The sequence below is a fragment of the Trichoderma gamsii genome (genome assembly GCF_001481775.2).
Source record: "Trichoderma gamsii strain T6085 chromosome Unknown Scaffold_20.2, whole genome shotgun sequence".
NCBI classification, from domain to species: domain Eukaryota; kingdom Fungi; phylum Ascomycota; class Sordariomycetes; order Hypocreales; family Hypocreaceae; genus Trichoderma; species Trichoderma gamsii.
This window is the reverse complement of record NW_020171357.1, coordinates 299,050-315,143: the sequence shown is the minus strand read 5'-3', so window position 1 is coordinate 315,143 and position 16,094 is coordinate 299,050. Positions and strand designations below refer to the sequence as shown.

General features: G+C 46.8%; 5 protein-coding genes across 5 annotated transcripts; 2 read left to right on the top strand and 3 right to left on the bottom strand.

Annotated features, from left to right (window-relative positions):
• Positions 1 to 889: 889 nt before the first annotated feature.
• On the bottom strand, positions 890 to 3,349 carry TGAM01_v206103 (hypothetical protein; the record flags this gene model as incomplete). Its single annotated transcript, XM_024549798.1, has 5 exons — positions 890 to 2,044; positions 2,121 to 2,549; positions 2,611 to 2,905; positions 2,990 to 3,143; positions 3,214 to 3,349. The coding sequence occupies 5 exons, from the start codon at positions 3,347 to 3,349 to the stop codon at positions 890 to 892; spliced, it is 2,169 nt and encodes a 722-aa protein (XP_024405460.1).
• Positions 3,350 to 4,423: 1,074 nt separating this feature from the next.
• Positions 4,424 to 7,419, bottom strand: TGAM01_v206102 (hypothetical protein; the record flags this gene model as incomplete). Its single annotated transcript, XM_018802649.1, has 11 exons — positions 4,424 to 4,805; positions 4,882 to 5,110; positions 5,173 to 5,341; positions 5,395 to 5,573; positions 5,638 to 5,690; positions 5,752 to 5,916; positions 5,968 to 6,672; positions 6,745 to 6,922; positions 6,986 to 7,073; positions 7,139 to 7,221; positions 7,284 to 7,419. The coding sequence occupies 11 exons, from the start codon at positions 7,417 to 7,419 to the stop codon at positions 4,424 to 4,426; spliced, it is 2,367 nt and encodes a 788-aa protein (XP_018664156.1).
• Positions 7,420 to 9,117: 1,698 nt separating this feature from the next.
• TGAM01_v206101 (hypothetical protein) lies at positions 9,118 to 11,660 on the top strand (the record flags this gene model as incomplete). The annotated part of the gene is made up of 7 exons (XM_024549797.1): positions 9,118 to 9,558; positions 9,621 to 9,661; positions 9,713 to 10,015; positions 10,073 to 10,302; positions 10,371 to 10,432; positions 10,485 to 10,606; positions 10,664 to 11,660. 7 exons carry the CDS (start codon positions 9,118 to 9,120, stop codon positions 11,658 to 11,660), a joined length of 2,196 nt encoding a protein of 731 aa, XP_024405459.1.
• Positions 11,661 to 12,362: 702 nt separating this feature from the next.
• On the top strand, positions 12,363 to 13,471 carry TGAM01_v206100 (NAD dependent epimerase/dehydratase; the record flags this gene model as incomplete). Its single annotated transcript, XM_018802651.1, has 2 exons — positions 12,363 to 12,855; positions 12,909 to 13,471. The coding sequence occupies 2 exons, from the start codon at positions 12,363 to 12,365 to the stop codon at positions 13,469 to 13,471; spliced, it is 1,056 nt and encodes a 351-aa protein (XP_018664158.1).
• A 506-nt stretch (positions 13,472 to 13,977) lies between these two features.
• Positions 13,978 to 15,062, bottom strand: TGAM01_v206099 (hypothetical protein; the record flags this gene model as incomplete). Its single annotated transcript, XM_018802652.1, has 2 exons — positions 13,978 to 14,579; positions 14,651 to 15,062. The coding sequence occupies 2 exons, from the start codon at positions 15,060 to 15,062 to the stop codon at positions 13,978 to 13,980; spliced, it is 1,014 nt and encodes a 337-aa protein (XP_018664159.1).
• Between the last annotated feature and the right edge of the window lie 1,032 nt (positions 15,063 to 16,094).

Here is a 16,094-nt window from a genome sequence, read left to right as displayed (position 1 = left end):
TTTGACAGCCGCCATCATGGCATGAGAGTCGTCCATGGTCGTTGCAAGAGACTTTTCTGAGAGAATGGCCTTACCCCTCTTCGCAGCGGCAATCACTGCGGCAGAGTGCATGTGGCTGGGCAGGCCTACGTAGACGACGTCGACTTCAGCATCGTCGAGCAGGGCTTCCAAGTCTTGATACTTGGTGGCGATGTTATACTTTGCGGCAAACTCTTCGAGACGAACCTCGTTGCGTCCAAAGACGGCTGTGATGCGTGAACCAGGGCTATCGATGATGGCTTTGACCACTGTGTGGGAGATGAAGCTGGTGCCCAGAATGCCCCAACGCAACATTTTCGGCTTCTTTATGTGTACAAGGGTCTATTTTGATGTTGAGATTTGATGAAGCGAGGAAATTGAAGAGTAGAGATAGCAGGTAGTTTGCAATTGGCATATGATTTTAACGGGTAGAGGCTGGCTTTACGCCAAATTTCAAGCTTAAACGTGAATATGTACACTAAAAATCAAAATGGAGTTCCTTTCATTTGCGGAGCACGGCGGGCGCCGAAATGCCGACGAGAACCGATAAATTGCATTGCGGAGTCATGAATCAAGGACAAAAATTGTTTGTAATGTGATAAGATTACCAGTGCTCGGCGAACAACTGAGAATAACCCTTTACGGCTGCAAAAGGACGGTGATTTTATACATAGGGAATTCGCCGACTTACAAACAAGCGCACCTAAACTTACACATCTCCGCTGGCTTCACGAACAAGAAAAGAGTAATAGAAGAACAACAAGAAAAAGGGAAAAGATCTTACAACTTGGTGTTATGAGCAGGCTGTATTAGCCATCACCCAGATCGCTATGCAATTCATCTCTTGGCACGGCCACAGACAGCCACGTCTCTATTGCTTCTTCTTAAGCTCCTGAGACTCCTCCCACTCTCTCGCCAATCTTATCAGCTTCACTCCAGCTGCTGCACTCGCTCCATCTGAAGCCTGTTTTGTCCAGAAGCTCTCATTGCCAGAGACCAACAACGATCTTCTCCGTTGTCGCTCCCTGACATCAATGTGCTCTCCCTCACGTTTGTGCTCTTCAATCTCCTCCAGAATAGCCAGTCGCCTGGCATACTGCTCGCTTCTCTCCTTGCGGATTTGTTCCGAGCCAAAACGCAAAAAGATGACCCTAGTAATCGTTGTGATCGCCAAAAGAATATGCTCGCTGACAAAAATGGTTAATGGCAGTGTGGACCAACCCCCGCCTAACAGGCTGTCGGAGCTGAACAGGTGAACAATCGCAGCGGAAGAGATGCTTCCCAGCCAGACGAGAACTTCCAACGAGGCAATCCATGGACCGATGCCTTCAGCTCGATGCGGCGCTGGTCTTTGATGCTCAATGCATATTTTTGCAAAATCCGACCGAAGTTCGACCCAGTTGTTGATGAGGAAGCCAAGAGGAATGAGTGGCCAGGCAGGCGAAAAGAGCGCCAGATATCCAAACTGAAGAACCAGCTCTGCAATGTCGTCCTGGACATTATATGGCTCCAACGTGGCCTCATTGCGGCGTTGCTCCAAGAATAAGGTCTCGTCCGCATCGTCCGTGACCATGGATACCAGGATGGTGTCTTTTGTATAAGCGCGACGATATTCGCGGTACAGGCTACTCATCTTGTATTTGATCAAGGGCAATATGTTTTCTTCGAAGAAGCTGGAAAGCTGGCCGGTAACAGTCAATGTGATGACTTCGTGGCGCAAACGGTCAGCGTCTAGTCGGAAGGGTAACTCGGTGAGACGATTGCCGATGCTAGGTGCGAATTGAACGATGTGGCCTTCGATCCAAGGGAATATTTGATCGCCAAAGGGAACGTAGACGAATGCCGTCAGAAAGATGGGCAGATAGTTGGTGATGATGCTGAGGACAAACGTCTTTTGCGTGAGTGACATTTCGAAGTTGTCTGCTGTTCGGTGGTTCTCAAAATTTGTCAACCATTTCGCAACGCCTTCGAGGTAGGAGCTGATGTAGGGGATCAAAACCGCTAGTAGTATAGTGGGTATATATTCCTGCAGATCATATCAGTACACATGGAACATGAATAGCAAAATCCCATCCAAAACTACTGCTTGAAAGGCCACTCACAAGATAGAAGCTGTTTGGCCCGTCGTATGAATCAGATATTAGAATCTCAACTGCAAATACCGAGCTGATCATCAACGCCAGTGCCGCGGTTGAGACAGCCATGAAGGGTACCTGAAGAAGCTGTCGCGCAATCTGCTTCCATTTCGGAGTGTAGTGAATAGTCCGGCCATACTGATCGACAACGACTCGCTCATACTTGTATTCTGGCCGGTTCATCTTCGTTTTGCTGACCCCTCTCACTTTCCAACGAATACTCAAATCGACTTCACGGACTTTCCAGTACTCCAGAAACACAGTGCACCAGATAACGGTCAGAATTGTATAGACAAGGGAGTAGTTGGGCAGCCATAGCCAAGCGATAAGCCCGGTAACAGCCGGAAACAGGAGAAAGGCCGAGTATGACTGGCCAAACGCAAAGTAGAAGGCAACCTGAAAGACATTACATGTTATTGACGGGGGAAACAGCCATACGTCAGGGACAGTGGCATACCTTTGAACCAAAGAGGTCCCGTATCTTGTCAAGGTCCTCGGTCCCGAGGAGCAGCTTCTTGCCCAGATGCCGGAGAAACGCTTGGTTGACTTTCTCATTGTGCATGGGAAATGTTGACTTGACATTCTTCCATTGGCCATGGTTGGGAGTGATGCCTGCTCCGCCCATGGACTTTGGCCAACAAACCAAATGGTTCATGGACAGGATATCTTCGGCTTCATACCATGCAGACACAATGGTGTCTTTGTTGCCTGGTGGCCGCGTTTGGGTGATGCCATAGAGCCAATCTCTTACTCTATGCCACATTGCATTAGTTACTCCTGTCTTTGTCTTTTCTTGAGAGGTCAAAGTTTTTATGTATGCATGTAAATGTTCATACCTCAGCTTGTAGACTCTGTTTCCAAGAAGCTCGATTGGTGCTTTGACAAATAGCAGGATGGATTGCTCATAGCCTGGTCTTACTTCAACGTGAAGGCCCGTGTCTTCCAGATTCTGGAGCAGCGTAATGAACTCTTTTGTGGCCGTATCGTAATCTATTTTCACAGTTAATTCTGCAAACTACACACGATATGAGATCAATGGATGAATTAATTGGAAACGCACCTATATCGCTAAAGTCATAGACTACAACATACTTGTCGCAGTACGTCTGAAGAGCCTTTGACGGCGATGGAGGCGGTGACGGCGATCGGCGATAGGCCGGATCTGTGGGCGGCGGCACCTGCAGATGGAGAGGCATCTCAATCTCAATCTCAGCTCGGCGATACTGGCATCTGCCAATGGCGCCCTTTTCCGCTCAGCCTGCCCAACAACAATATCCGGCGCTCTCTCGGCGATGGCTATGCTAGATGCGGAATCAGGCCAGGCGATGGATGGCAAAATATCCGAAGCGACGCCCGACTGTCTGCCCGTGAATGCCAAGCCCGGGGCCGCGGCGCCGAATCCGACGGGGATACTGTAGAGCCAAAAGTCCAGTGTTGAAGAGAGAGTGGCGGCGACTGAGAGCAGCGATTTAGCCGTCGACGGAAAATGGCGAGAATTCGCTCGGAAAACTAGCCGTCGGGCCATGTACTTGTAGTCTCAGGGAGAAGAAGATCTCCTATTCCAAGAGATTGACAGATTTACGTTTACGCTCACATGTGGGTAGGGCTGCGAGGGATTCGCCGGTTGAGGCAATCGATTGGCTGCCCATTCTTTGTTGTCGGATCTGGTTGCCGGCGCTGGAGCAACGCCCTATTCATGCACAAATCGAGCTTACCGGCGGATAACAGTTAGCAGCAGTGGAAGAAACAGGTTGCCGAAAGCCATTGCGGCATACTCCACTTGCTGCTAGACTGCGCCACAGCGAAAGGGTGATGAGATGGGGATTTGCACGTCCTGGAAGATTAGTTGGCTAATAGGAGCTGAAGCGAATGGATAAGCTGCATGAAGGCAAAGTTTATATGATATGATGTGGATGAAGATTGAAGTTGATCGTTTGTAATAAAATGTATACGCGCCATCACTTATAGGTAAGAGACATTCTAGCGTAACTTTGCGGCACTTCTAAGCCACAACATACTCAACACAAGTTCAATTCTTACGGCAGTCTGAAGCCTAAAAGGGAACTTGCTAGACTAACACGTTCCCGCCTCCATAAGCACATCTGTCAAACTGTCAAAGCATGTCGTGCCCGCGTTGCTTGAGTCCTCAAGTGGAATCATCACCAAGTCTTGAGAATTTAAAATTGATGTCATAATCTCATTGCGCCAAGGCCAAGCAATCTAGGTGGGAATTTGTTTTATTAGATTCAGATGAGTTCTTTCTTCCTTCTCTACTGGTGAAGCAACACTTTACCATTTACATCGACAATTTTAATCGATGCCTTATGGTTATGAAGCGTCGCATGGGTCGCAAGGCCATTCTTATCCCACGAAAAGTCCACAGATCCTCCACCTCTGATGCGCATACCCGTAACTGAGCCATTTGCCCATTCTGACGGAATAGCCGGGCCCAAAATGACTGTGTGAACAGCTTTGGAGGCAGATGGCACAGGGAGATCGGTGATCAGCATGGCCAAGACCGCGGCAGTGTAGCCGAAATTGGCGTCAATCTGGAACGGTGCTGCGAGTTCATATGGCCAGCTGCCAGTGGTGTATACAGAGAAGCCGTTGTCCGCATAATTCATGCCAATAGCGTATTTCAAGTATGTATACCTATTTAAGACAATAGATTAATACGATGCAGACGCTTAGGGAAGTAGGATAATCTGGATGAGGTGCAAATACTTACGCGATATCTGTATTGTTGAGCTGAGCCCAGCATGCAACGCGCCAAACCTTCTCCCAGCCGGTATTTGAATCAGTTGTGCCGTTACCTCTCGCTGTCAGGGTAATATTGACAGCATCGGTCACAGTCTTATTCCACATGTTTGTGCCGATACTGTAGCCGGGATACCAGCCCACCAGCTGAGAAAGGTGACGGTGCTCGTCGTTGGGCTGATCCCAACCGATTTTCCACTCTGTGATTTTTTTTAAGCAGAAGTCGATGATAAGCAGGCAGAGAACTCTGAGATGTAAATACCTTGAATTTGACCATACCAGCCGATAATAATGCCTGGTGACAGCTTGGCCTGCGTTTCTTTGACGGTTTCAAGGAATGTAGTGTTGGTATCGCCAGTAGCATCCCAGCTCTCAATAATGTGATCGAACAATTCCCATACTAGTTGTTGGTAGTGTGTGCAGCCAAAGGTCTACTCGAATTAGTAAAAAACATACGATAGTGATTAAAGTCATATCGTCTTACCGTCCAGCCGTGCTCAGGTGAGTTACATGGAGCGGCAACTAGGGTTCCATCTTTCGAATACAGATCTGGAACCATTTCATGAATCCAGTACTCGGCGACGGCCTTCATCAGCGGGTACCCAGTTGCCTTATACCAGGTGGTGTCACGGCCATAGTCGTATCGATCCCAGACATTCTGCACTGTGGCGGAATAAGTTAGTGAACAGGTATATAAGGGGGTCGCTTTTTGTTTCGATATACTCACTCAGCCAGGCGGCAGATGCTGGGTAGTTGGACCACACAGCAGCGTTCATCTGGCTAATAGCTGGTCAGCAAGCTCATGCGATGAGACAAAACGTTATGCGTTAATGAGACTTACCCAGTGAACCCGAATGTGTTAAGATTGCTAAATCCAACAAATCCAGGAGCATCATACAGCAACGCTGCTGATTCGGTGCCACGCGGAACCCATGTGTCAGTGATAAAGTCCCATAGCGGCCCTTGGATATCGCCAAGTCCGGTTTGTTCAGTATGCCAGTGGTTCCTACGAGAATATGGATCAGTTTCGGCCAACAAATAAAATAATTACACTCACATCTGAACATTGACGTCGACGTGATAGTCCGCACTCCAAGCTGGCGTGAGAGATTCCGTCCAAATGCCCTGCAAGTTGGGAGGCAAAGATCCTGGCCTGCACGAGCCAATGAAAAGGTATCTTCCATAGTCAAAAAGAAGATTCTCAATGAAAGTATTGCCAATGTCATCATCGTAATATTCCATCAACTTTGCGGTAGGGATTGAAGCCGAGTGTTCGGGATCCGGGAGGTTCAGAGTAAATTGGCTAAACAAGGCATTATGGTCCTTTACATGAGAGTTATACAAGCTGTTATAGCTTTCTTTCGCAGCCGCTTGAATAGTCGATAATACAGCTGCCGCTGGGTCAACTCCCTTGAAAGAATAATTGCTTGCTTTGGTTCCCTTTTTCTGATCGTAATCCGTTCCAGCAGCGTATATCACGGTGACTGACTTGGTCTTGCTGTCTGCAGGAATGGCAAGTTCATGGGACGCTGTGCATGTCGCTGCCTTGGGTCGATTAATAACTTGGACGCGAGTATCAAAAATCATGCCGATGTCTTGTTGAGTTTGTCCTCTCAGATGTACTCCATTAGTATCGCAAGAAAAGTTGGACGCTGGGCTGCTTCGAACGTTGTCTTGTAGACCAATGGTAATCTCTGGCAGCGGCTTGGTGGATTGAACGTTATAAACGCAAACTTGGCCGGGAAATGTACAAAACGTCGTTCTAAATTAGGTGTTAGTCATAAAGAGAATGTCATCTTAGAAGATGCTTCGTTCAGCAACTACCGGCGCATACATGGTAAAACTTGCGCCATTGGATCGAAATGTGGTTTGATGTATGCCTGTCTCGAGATCTAGCGCTCTGTTGTAAGAGCTGTATTGACTCAAGCCGGCAATTTTGACTGTGAGATTGCCAAGAGTTTCATAGTTGCCGTAATAGTAATTTGTCGGATCACCATACAAGGGGCTAATATCTGCTCGAGTATCGCGTTGTTAGGTAACGGAGAATAGAACCGATTGAGCTTGCTGTTGCGTACCATTGTTAATTTGAGTTTGCCAAATTGTGTCTCTGATGCCTGGAAGAGCTGTGTAGACTGGGCCGGGTGGATTGCCGCCAATGTAATCCTGCGTCAAATATATCAGATTTGCTGGGCATAATAGCCAAAGATAGAAAATAGCTAATCGCTTACGGGACTTTGGAAAGGCCCTCCGGACCAAAGACTGTGCTCGTTCAAGACCACGATATCTTCTCCGACTAACCCAAGTGGCATAGCTAAAGCGTCGTCAGCTGCAGTTCATTCACTGGTAGTCACCTAAAATGGATAATGTGTTCACCTCCAAGCTTTCCATTTCCTAATGGATAAGCGGTCATGATGATATTGGCTGGATCGGCCGGTTCAGTTGCCCACAGCCGTCTTGCCGTTGCGCCTTGGGCGCAGGCTGCGGCGGCGATGAGCCCAGCTAGAAGCATTGTGGTCCAGTAACTCTATCTTCAACGTTGATGATTGTCAAACATCTGCAAGTTCCTGAAATGACAACTTGGGCTATTCTGGCTTCTTAAATAGCTGTCACTGGGAACTCAGGCATCATCCATCGGCATGCATCACGGGCTTTGCATAGTGCGGGGGATATGAGCCGATATGCCTGCAAGCGATCTCTGTAGCACAATATGGTTTACTCTGACGACGGGCACATGAAAAGTTTGTCGAGTTCTTCAAGGTGCCGCATCGTGAAGGGTGTTTACCCGGCCCGTAGGGTTTTTACTCATTAAAGCCGTCGGATACCAGCAACTACGAGCTATACGATGAACGCTGTTTAATCCGCCGCTGCGTGGGACAGAAGCCTCGCAAACCATCTGCTAATCCAATGCTAGTTTAAACACGAAGCGAGAATGGGAAGTAGGGTCTTCTGAGCTAGGCTGCACTGATCTCGGCGCCGTGGTGATTGACAGGGATTAATCGTGGGGAAGTTTCACTAGCCGACGGCAACGGCAGGATTCTGTACAAAGAAGAGAAGCCGCTGGAAGCTGTAAAATTATGAGTTTGATGAATACGAAACGAAGTAGACGTCAAAGAGAGCACTTAAATCAGTAAGGCAGTTCAGCGAAGAAAGAATATCGACCTCCATTTAAAGCTTGCACATATTTACTTGAGTACCGACTTCTGTCAAACAAAGTATTCTCATGCTTTCGTTATATCCCGAAAACTGTACCAAATAGGAAACTGCAAGACACATACTTGTAAACGTTTTGTAGGCGTTAGCTAAGGACGATTAAATTGAACGAGCGTTACCCCAGATTATGGCTGAAGGTTAGGGTAGAAGCTAGTCAGCAGTAGTCTAGTTAACCTCTGCTTGAGTAGATGCAATGAAATATGGGTCACTCATGTTCAGAAGGTCTTTGAGGTGTTGTTCTTTGTCCGATCAAACGGAAGTGTACTCACGGATATGGTGCGGAAAAGGTTGTTCATAGAGACACTGTCCGTGCCGTCTGCTACGCCTCTAATCACCCGATGGATGACGTTGTAGAAAGAATCGTAAACCTCTCGTTTCGTGGTCAGACTACGAAAATGCCCTGGGCTTTCGAGAGCAGACACTAGATGTCAATTTTGCGATTCACCATACACATGCTTTAGTCCAAGGTAGGAAGAATATAGCTTTAATATTGCTAAGAAGCATGTTAGTCACAAACAAATTGAGAGGATGTGTCATTATTTGAGAAGTACGCTGACATACAAGATGGGATATACAAAGATGGAAGATGATCGCGGCCTGTATCTGAGCCCTGGATACATGTGCACGTATTAAGCTTATCTACTTTTCAGGTGTTGATAGCACATGCATTGGCTGAAACAGTCATCACACACTCATTACACGTGAAGTTTAGTTTCATACAAGCACTACAAACATGATACGACTAGCTGAAACGTGTCTAGTAGCCCGCCGATGATCGGTTGTCAGTGGATCTTATCAATCAGATAAGCAATCCACTATCATGGCTCGGCGCTCAGTAGTCTCTCCGAAGGGGCGCTGAGCCATCGAATCAGCTGATACCTGCAAAACTCGGCTCTAGCACGCGATCTAAATCACGCAGCAACGCGATTATCTTGAAGATTACACAAGGTCGCTTCCCACCGTCGACAAGTTTAATCCATCCGTATTTGTTTACGCAATGAGGGCATGTACACATGCTCTATACCTATCACACTTCACTTATGTCGCTATTGCTACACTCACCGAGCCCAGAAGCTCACCTGACTTATGCATGAAAAGTTGTGAGAGTTCCTTGCAGCCACTGCGATTTGTCGACGTAAGCCCTGCGGTATCAACACCGCAGCAAGCGTGCCAAAGTCGTCTCTCTTTATCATCAAGGTATCTCTGTCTTGGCCTCAACTGTGGAAAGGAAACGCGCGACCAGGCTTTGCGACAACTCAATGCTACCTGCTACGATTCGTTTGGCAGCTCTATCCCGTCCTTCAAGACAGATTTTACGAATGAGGAAATAGCAGGCCTAAAAAGAGTCCATAAAAATGATTCGTTTAGCTCTGCATACCCTGTAAATGAGGCAGTTGTCCCATCGCCAGAATTCTTTAGCGTCTGGTTCGACACTTTGGTGAAAAGGCTCTCTTTCGATGTTTCGCTGTCGTCCATGGACTAACATTTAACTTGCCCCAGGATGCCTCGGAATATGCGCGCAGACATCATTATCTCTATGGGTAACTCGGTTTGCAACTAATCTCAAAGAAACTCTGCTAATGCTCTGATAGCATCGGGGTGATGGTCTTTTGGGTTGTCGTCGCACTTCTAGGCGTTTCACACAAAGCGTACCTGGCAATCTCTCGAATTTGTTGCAGCCAGAACCGCTTTACGTCTGTTGGGATCCCCTCACATACAAGTTCGTGGTTAAAGCGCCATGTAACCATTCCAGCAACGTTTGGGTACAGATGTGCTCAGAATGTCTGGTGGGCTACAATTCCTCCACGAGTTCAGACAATTACTCTCATGATATTCTTTTTGATGAATATCATCTTCAACATTCATGGTTATAGAGTTATTGACGAAAGCCTCTAGTACGTCTAACATCATGCCAACAGCGTTTTTGAACCGCCATATTAACTAGTGCGCAGTTTTTCCACGCCCACCAAGCAGATTTTACGTTACGTATCGGATCGCACTGGAATTATTTCTTTTGCCAACTTTCCTTTCATATGGCTATTTGGAATGAGAAACAGTGTCGCTTTGTGGCTTACTGGTTGGGACTTTGGAACGTATAATAACTTCCATCGATGGGTCGCCCGAATATCGACTGTGGAAGCTATAATCCATTCGGTGCTTTACACCGTTCTAATATTCATGAGTAAGTTGGCGCGTCAATAACTGTAATAGCATACATTATTCGAATCTAGTTATTGATTACGGCCTTAGATGGAGGATTAAGCTATTACGCATGGTGGTTCACTATGTGGTTTTGGAACGCTGGCCAACTGGTAAGACTCTACATGCCATCCTTCTAAAGAATTTCGCTAAAGTCACGGAAAGGCCACTATTTTTATGTGCGCGCTGTTAATACTTTCCATGTATTGGATAAGACGCCGGTTTTACGAGGCCTTTCTAGTCATCCACATCGGGCTATCCATCCTGATCCTGTTAACAATGTTTGGGTAGGATCGCGCCTTTCCTATGGGATAGTTAATACGAGAACGCTAACGCAATAACAGACACGTTTCAATATTTAACGGAGAATATGATGCATTATTTTGGGTCCCAGCAATCATTTGGGTTTTCGATCGAATGATGAGGCTTTTACGAATCATCATCTTTAATCCTGGACAATGGTCAACTACTGCGTTGGCAAGCTACAATGCCTCTGCAAATATCATCCGCCTAACTGTTCCCACCGATACATCATTATATAAGCCTCAGGCGGGGAACTATTTTTTCCTATCAATATTAGACGACTCGAATTCTTGGGAGAGTCACCCTTTCACGGTCGCTTTAGTATCAGACCAAATGCCGCAAAAGATGGAGGGCTCAGAGGAAAGTCTACCGCTTTTGGGTTCCCCGGTGGCTACCCCAGAGACGCATTCTCAGTATACAGCATTGGAAGCAAGAAAAGAGCATATGGCATTTCTCATCAGACCATATGATGGATTCACAATGCGCCTCAGAGACATGTCGGCTGACGAAGAGGCGAATCCTAAGCCTCTTAGAATACTAGTGGATGGGCCATACGGACATACACAACGATTAGACGAGTATCACCGTGTCATTTTCATCGCTGGAGGATCGGGGGTTGTCGTTGCACTATCATACCTGACCTCTCTCTGCAGAAAAATGACAACGCCGACCAAAATCGATCTACACTGGGCGGTCAGAGAATCTGCATTTGCAAAGGATGTTATATCCTCATATATTTTATCCACAGAAGTCACGGCTGCTATAGACACGGGCAGACTATCTCTGCAACTTTATATGTCTTCTCAGCTCGAGAGTTTCGCCACTGATAGTTTGCCAAGCCGAGTGCAGCAACATGTTGGCCGACCTGACATTGGCTCGGTCATTACGACTGCAGCAAAAGATACTCAAAACGGTAGCATGGCTGTCGTGGCATGCGGGCCCGCGAAACTAGCAGATGATTCACGACTGGCAGTGGTTGATGCACTAAAGGGGGGAAACCACCACATCGATTATTATGAAGAGAGCTTTGCTTGGTAAAAGTAGCTCTATATATTATATTTATGTACTGTGTTTCGCATGATCTTTGCCAATAAGTGATTGGTTCCTAGATGATTACTGTCAAGACTAGCATGGGCCCCATATCACCATTTTAGAGAACAAAACACAATGCAGGGCGCTAGAAAGAGCTCAAAGATTGAGGAAGCAGCAAAATGCTTAGTTTATAGACAAAGATACGGCCAGTGGTACGCCAAAAGATTTGTTGGCACGGATGGAGTTGCCCGCAAAAGGTGGCTTGGCCGGGTGAAGCGCACATAACGGGGCCCGCTATTCTATGTCGAATCACCAATAAAATGCCTACGGTAGCGCTTCCGGGAAGACTTGCCCTTCAAATCTCCTTGTCCTATTGTATCTCCGACCCTATTCGCGGGATCACTAATCCGGCTTGAAGCCCGTCAAAGCCTCACGGACTATAGAGGCAAGTAGTAGGAAGACAGAGATTCAATAATAATCTGTACGTGAGCAATTGCGTGAACAACCCTGTACATACGAAGCCGTTGATGAAAAATCCGGAATTACTTGCCTGTTTAACATTGTCGTTCATGTGCCAACAAAGGAAGAAGGCATTGAAATGTGCCACTACAAGCTAGAGCTACTTCTCTATAAAGAGATGGCTTGACTTACACAAACATTTTGGTATAAAAACCCTACTCGTTCGTCCAAAGATTCACTCCATTCAACATGACCTTTAAAAAACTTCTATCGCATCTTCCATTCAAACTTCGAAGCCGATCACATAGCACCATGTCCGACAGCCTTGTGTTCATCACCGGAGCCTCTGGCTACATTGGAACTCACCTAATCGGAGATGTCCTCAAGGCCGGCCACCGTGTGCGCGCTGCTGTAAGAAGCGAGGAGAAAGGCCAGGCGATTAAGGACCTATATCCTTCTTCTTCAGACAGAATTGAGTTTGCCGTTGTGCCTGATATGTCACAAGCATCCGCGTACCAAAACGCTTTGAAGGGTGTCAGCTATGTCTTCCACTTGGCCGGAGCAATGGTGGATAAAGGCGCGGATCTCGAAAACGATTTCGTCAATCCGGCGGTTAACGGAACTTTGTCAATCCTGGAATCTGCAAAGAAGGAAGCCAGCATTCAGAAAGTTGCCATTGTTTCCTCTTTTGTGTCTCTCATGCCGCTTGATGCTGTGATGCAAAAGTCGTTTCATATCAAGGGTATGCTTTCCCAAGCGATTTGGAATCGAAAACAGTTGACTAATGAAAAATAGCTAATACGAACGAATCTTTCCCTGTCGATCTGAAAATGGACTTCCCCGAAGGACTACCAGGCCAATTTCTCAAGTACCAGACAGGCAAGATTGTTGGTCACCAAGCCTACCGCGATTGGATCAACAAAGAGAAGCCTAGCTTCAAGGTTGTGAGCGTTCATCCATCCCAAGTATTTGGACCAAGTCTGGTTCAGAAATCAGCAAGCGATCTCAGCGGAGTCAACTTCCTCATGTGGATGACTTTGCAATCCGATGGACCACCCATGACGCCTTACATGATGGTGGATATTCGCGATGTTTCACGCGCGCTGGCGCGGATTATCGATGCTGATGTTCCCTCCGGAACCGAGTTGCCAATTACTGGCCCTCTCTATACATGGAAACAGTTTGCAAACTTTGTCAAGTCCAGCTATCCGGCTTTGGATGTTAAGTTTGCGCCCCAGGAGGAACCTACAATGACTATGGATATGACTACAACCGATAAATTGCTTGGAGTGAAATGGACACCTATGGAGGAAACTATCCGCGCCTTTGTTGAGCAGCAAATTGCGCTATCAAAATAGCTTGGATGAACCTGAGAGCTAGGAACAGCGTATTTACAGAAATCTTATATAAAGATAGTCTTTTTATTTTAAACTCACTTATAAAACAACCACAATCATGCAATTCCATTGCAATTGTAATGTTAAAGCACGCGGGTAGCATTAGGTAGTATTTTCAAGGTCCAGAAACACTAGCTTACGTTTCCAACTGCATTCGTAATGTGCGTGAGTATAATCGTTATCAAGCATAATAATATTCTGCCCACATGCAGTTCATAATGCCTTAGCCCATAGATAGGCTCTTGGTGAGTCCACTTGAATGTCGAACACAAGATACATGTTAACGATGCACCTATTGTTATCATATCGGAAAATACAGATGACGACTGAAGAGCAGTATGTGAAACGAAACAATGATGCAAGTACAGTTTCTGTCATTCTCTATATGCGCAAAACTATATAATATTCACCCTCAAAAAAGCATTTGGAATTCACTCTTTCTCAATAACAGCCTTGTGCGCGATCGATCAGCCGAAAATCGCAGTCTTGGTCTGGTTGGCATACTCCTCAGTCGAGTAGCCCACCGACCGCATCCACTCCTCAATAGTCTTCATACGGCCCGGATAAATCTTGTCCAGGCGCTTGTAGTCCTTAGTCCACAGACCTTTGTTGCCGCCGCTCTCTTGCCAGATTGTGAACCATGGAATGAAATGGCCGGCCATGTTTTTCAAGGTCGGATCTTCAAAGCCCGGAGATCCGGCAAGACCAACCTTGGTATCTGGCCATGTCTTTGCTACGGCTAATAGAGGCAGTGGTTCGAATCGTGCAGGCTCTCCAGTTACAGCAGTAAAGGCAGCCGCAATAGTGTTGCCGGTGACATGGTCGATGCCGACGCTCAGCAAGTCGGCCTCGAACTCTTTCGGGTTCTCAAACATGTAGCGGGCGAACCAAGCGAAATCGGCTAATCCGACCATGGCCATAGCACCATCGGCCTCAAGAGGCATGCGGAAGACGTATACACCATCCTCATCTTTCTTGGGATACCAGGTGCCAAGGTGAGACTCGGGATAGGGGCCACTCTCGATAGCACTCCAGTTCATCTTGTCCGTAGGCTGTGCTCTTAAATACTCTGGAAACATGTCATTGATTAGCAGCATGACTCCCAAACGATTGTGCGCACAAACGGGGTCTCATTCTTACCGACGACCTTGGCCTTGCCATCAACAAACGGCACACGATACTTCGGGTTGTATCCAGACTTCTTGGACACAGCTGGCAGAGAGCTGTAGATGAAATGCTTGACGCCAGCCCAGTATGCAATTTCGTACATACGAATGCCCCAGAATATCTCAGCTTTCTCGCCAATCGCAAAACCATTGGTGTTTACAAAGACAGCATCAACGCCTTCAAAGGCAGAGACAAGAGTGTCTTCGTCATAGCAGTCCCCCTGAACAAGCGAAATACGAGGGATGGTAGAGAGAGACACACACTCTTCCGACTTGATGTTTCGAGACAGAAGTTTGACTGAAAAAGACTTGTTTGTAACCAGTTCGCGGGCGACGGCGGCGTTCTGAACACCCGCTCCTCCCAAAATGAGAATGACCTTGGACATGGTGAGCACGTCTAGTTCTTTTGATAGTAATCTGGGCTGGGTTAATTAGATGATTGTTGAATGAATTGCTGGTGGAGATATTCTCATGGAGAGATGCTCTACACTTATATATCTTCGTGATCTACCTACTTAACATAGTTCACTAATCGTGATTAATGGCTTTCTTTTTCCTTCTATTTCCGTCATGCCAAAGTATCCGATAAGTAGGCAGCGTTGTAAGTGTAAACCTGAGATTACTGATCAAGAGAAATGCAGTTTGGGCATGTTTCAGGATTTGTAAACCAGGGTAAGAGCAGACAACGTCGTAATTCAGCGCAGTTATGTAATGTGTCTTATAGCAAAGCTGTAGTAGCAGCAATGTTATGCACTTTGCCACCTATAGGGTCGTAGTGCTGCATCAGCAATAAGGTTCGAATAGAGGTAGTCAAGCGCCAACCGAAATGGCCTAGTTGTTGGCATATTGTATCGCTATACAGCATACATGGACGTAGCCCCCTACAGTAAACTAGCCCGGAGTATCAGTAATAACGTTAAGGTAGACGGCGTCGACCAATGAAAAGAGATCTTATCCGCCGATATACCAAAAGAAGCCGAGGGTGAGGCCGTCAGGCGGATTACAAATGTGAGTCTGAATGATTTGGAAGGACGCCATAGTTGCGAGCATTTGACTTTACAGGTGTTCATACTCCGAGTATCCCTACTGGCCAGGCAGAGGTGTTTGCAAGCAGTCAAGGACCATAATAGACGCATACACTAGATAAAAAGGGATGGCACTGCGATTGTGGTCATTTCAGCATTCGGGTGTGTATTATTCACTTGCGCGTATCGATCGTTTCAAGATCCTCTTTTTGACAAGCTCGTGGCCAGGGTACTGGATTCCGCTTTGGATATAGTCTCCTCTAGGCTCTAGATAATCAACTTACTAATAGACCCGGCTTGGCCAAAGCTGACCCAATGGCTCAAAGCTTTTGCCCCTCCCTCGGCATCGGAATGTTTTGGTAAGTTTCCCGAGCGCATAAAATACGTCACACC